This window comes from Gobius niger, assembly GCF_951799975.1.
Source record: "Gobius niger genome assembly, contig: SCAFFOLD_35, whole genome shotgun sequence".
Lineage (NCBI taxonomy): Eukaryota > Metazoa > Chordata > Actinopteri > Gobiiformes > Gobiidae > Gobius > Gobius niger.
In genome coordinates, this window is record NW_027639229.1 from 1 (window position 1) to 3,884 (window position 3,884).

At 47.1% G+C, this 3,884-nt stretch overlaps 1 protein-coding gene across 1 annotated transcript; it reads left to right on the forward strand.

Moving 5' to 3' along the window:
* Window positions 1-1,091: 1,091 nt before the first annotated feature.
* On the forward strand, window positions 1,092-3,005 carry LOC306982725 (E3 ubiquitin/ISG15 ligase TRIM25-like; the record flags this gene model as incomplete). The annotated part of the gene is made up of 1 exon (XM_079583188.1): window positions 1,092-3,005. The coding sequence occupies one exon, from the start codon at window positions 1,092-1,094 to the stop codon at window positions 2,733-2,735; it is 1,644 nt and encodes a 547-aa protein (XP_079439314.1). The 3' UTR covers window positions 2,736-3,005.
* Window positions 3,006-3,884: the final 879 nt, after the last annotated feature.

Consider the following 3,884-nt stretch of genomic DNA (forward strand, 5'->3'; position numbering starts at 1 on the left):
TGTTTGTGAAGTCACGGCTCGTGTGGCTCCAGTCTCTGACCTCACTCTGACCTCACTCTGACCTCACTCTGACCTCACTCTGACCTCACTCTGACCTCACTCTGACCTCACTCTGACCTCAGCTCCGCCTCCAGCTCCTGATCAGTAGGTGTGTTTGAGACTGCAGACTCTCAGGGCCGGTTAGATTTTCTGTTCAAGATCGTGAGACCCCAACGAGAGCAGCCGACCGGATCAGCCGCTGCATCTCTCCAGAGGCAACTGCAGCGGCTCCACGGCCCAGTGCATGATGGGAAAACGCCCACCTGTCCTCACGCTCAGGTGATTGGATACGAGTCTGTGTGATCAGAAACGTGCTCCGCCCCCTCCTCTCTCCTCTTTAGATCTGAACAAATAAACTATGACTGAAACTATTAAAGTTCTGCATCGCCCCTAAAACAGAGCTCATGTTTGATGCTTTTCAGAACAAACTAATGATTTAAAAGGACGTGTTTTATCTCACAAACTTGAACAAACAAACAAATGGGAAAGTTTCCTCTGATGAAGAATGACGTCTCTGGAGTAAAGGAAACAGAGCAGGAGGTGAAGGACTTTTATTTAGGATAAACTTTAAATGAAGGCGATACCTGAACAAGACTCTGCGTGATCTGAGGCTCTCGCTGTTCTCTGCATGTGGAGCGGTCGGATTGGCTTCAGACTTTTGTCTCCGCCCCCGCTGCGCCGGCTACTCTCGATCATCCAGGCGAGAAGCAACGGCATCTTAAACACACCTATTATTTTGCTCCAAATCAGCGTTTCTCTTTCGCTGCAGAAACTCCCTCCTCTCTTTCCCTCCCCCCTCTCCTCCCCCTCTCCTCCCCCTCTCCTCAGCCTCCCCTCTCCTTTTCACACAGACTTTGCCTAAACTTGATTTGGAGATTTGTTTCACACAAACAAATCTCCAAATCAAGTTTAGGCAAAGTCATGAACATGTCTGCGCCGTGACTCATCAGTTTCCTGCCCCTCCCTCTGTCAGACTCAGCCTCGCTCTGAGCTTCCTGGTTCCTCCTCCTCTCACACACTCTCTAAAGTCAGACTCTGTTGTCGACAGAGAAATGGCGCAGAAAAGAAAAGCCGTGGACAAAGAGGACTTTTGGTGTCCCATCTGTGTGGATCTACTGAAGGATCCAGTGACTGTTCCCTGTGGACACAGCTACTGCATGAAGTGTGTGAAGAACCACTGGGACCAAGAGGACGAGAAGCATGTTTACAGCTGCCCTGAATGCAGACAGAGCTTCAGCTCCAGGCCAGTGCTGGTCAAAAACATCATGTTAGCAGGTGTAGTGGAGCGGCTGAAGAAGCCTGGCCTCACAGTGCCCCCTGCTGACCGCTGCTATGCTGGAGCTCAGGATGTGCCCTGTGACGTCTGCACTGGGAGGAAGCTGAAAGCCGTCAAGTCCTGTCTGCAGTGTGTGGCCTCCTACTGTGAGAGCCACCTCCAGCCTCATTATGAAGCTGCAGCGTTTCAGAAACACCAGCTGGTGGCGCCCTCTGACAAACTGCAGGAAAACATCTGCTCTCAACACGACGAAGTGAAGAAGATGTTCTGCCGCACCGACCAGCAGCTCATCTGCTACCTCTGCGCTTTGGAGCAACACAAGGGCCACGACATGGTGTCCTCAGCCTTGGAGAGAGCCCAGAGGCAGGAACAGCTGCTCCAGAGCCTCCAGCTCAAAGAGACAGACCTGAAGAGGCTCCAGCAGGAGGCCCAGGACATCAGCCGCTCTGCCCAGACAGCAGTGCAGCGCAGTGGGGACAGCTTCACAGAGATGGCCCTTCTCCTGGAGAAAAGACGCTCTGAAGTGGAGCAGCAGATCCGCTCCGAGGAGCAAACCCAACTGAAACAAGTCCAAGAGCTTCAGGACCAACTGCAGCGGGACGTGACTGAGCTGAAGAGGAACATCTCTGAGCTGGACCAGTTTCTACAGCTCTGTCCTTCACTGTCCACAGACTCACAGAGGACAGAGATTCAGACAGGGCCCCCCCGCTGCTTCCAGAAGGTGACCAGAGCCGTGTCAGAGCTCAGGGACAAACTAAAGCTCAGTCTGGAGGAGGGACTGACCAACGTCACACTGGCTCTGAGAGGAACACCATCTGAACCCACCGACGTCAAACTGGCTCTGAGAGGAACACCATCTGAACCCACCACCAGAGAGGACTTTTTACAGTATTGGACAGAGATCACTCTGGACCGAGCAAAAACACGTCTGAAACTGACTGATGGAAAAAGAAGAGCAACATTAATGAGTGAACTTCTGAGATATCCTGATCATCAGGACAGGTTCAGTGAGTGGGTTCAGGTCCTGAGCAGAGAGAGTCTGACGGGCCGCTGTTACTGGGAGGTGGAGTGGAGGAGCGGGAGGTGGATTAGTTTAGCCGTTTCATACAGAGATATTCAGAGGAAAGACTCTATTGAAAGTGTATTTGGACTCAATAATAAATCCTGGGCCTTACACTGTTACTATAACCGTTATTCATTTGGTTTTAACTCAGTCTGGTCCAAGGTCTCAGGTCCACCCTCGTCCAGAATCGGGGTTTACCTGGACCACGGTGCAGGGGCTCTGTCGTTTTACAGCGTTCAGAACCAAACCATGACCCTCCTCCACAGAGTCCAGACCAGGTTCTCTCAGCCGCTCCACGCTGGAGTCGGGTTTGACTGGTTCAATGGAGGCTCTGTACATTTCCCCAAACTAAAGTAGCAGCTTTTCTCTTCAGGTTCAGGTCGTCCTTGTGTCTCGTATTGAACTAATACTGAGGGTTTTTTATATAATAATATTTGTTTGTCAGACGTGGACATTGTTCTGAATTCTAATCTGCTGCTCCTCACTCACGCTCAGGGGCAGATGTGTTTTACAAACACTTTGAATCAAACCTTCAATTAAAGCCACAATAAGAAAAACTGAGCTGGAAACAAAACTCTTCAGTTTCTATTGAACTGAACTGTTCCATCTTCAGCCATTGACGTCTTTAAACGTCATTTCCACTTCCTTTAATACCATTGTTTGTTCTTGTGATTGTAACGATTTACTGCAGAAACTGATTTATCATTTAAACACAGATTATAATTGTGTTTCATGTTTTGTCCTTTTATAGAATGTTTTGGGTCGAGGGATTTGCTTTAAATTGTGCAGAAATTATAATCTTTACTTTGTCACTTTAAAATATTCATCAATAAAGTCACAAATCTTTATTCAAGTCGTTTTTTATTTCCCAAAACCTAAAGTAAAAACAAACACACACAAACACACACACACACTCACACACACACACACACACACACACACACACACACACACACACACACACACACACACACATACACACACACACACACACACACACACATACACTAGGCTCGTCTTCCTCGGGTCCAAATTATAACATCACATTTTCATACAATGATCACAGATCACAACAGCATAAAAATATAAATATATTAATATATATAAATACACAATTACAACATATTACATTTATTGCAGTTTGACAACAGAGTCTTTTTAAAAATGTTCATGTCTGCAATGTTAGAAATGTCTTTAGGCAGAGAGTTCCAGGATTTCATTCCTCTGAACTGAACAGTCTTCTGTCCAGTCTGGGTTTTTCATGATGGAAGAGTAAAATGACCATTTACTGCGTGTCTTGTGTTAAACTTATGTATAGAACAGCTTAATACAAGTACATCATACAAAACCTTAGGGAGTTTTAACGCAAGAATCTTTTTAAAGAAGCAAAGAAGAGCGAAGTTCAGTCTGTTCTTCACTAATGTCCAGCCTAAACTTTGGTGCAACCTTTGAATATTTGTATATTTTGAGCACCGTAGCGCGAGACGTGCTGCCTTATTTTGCACT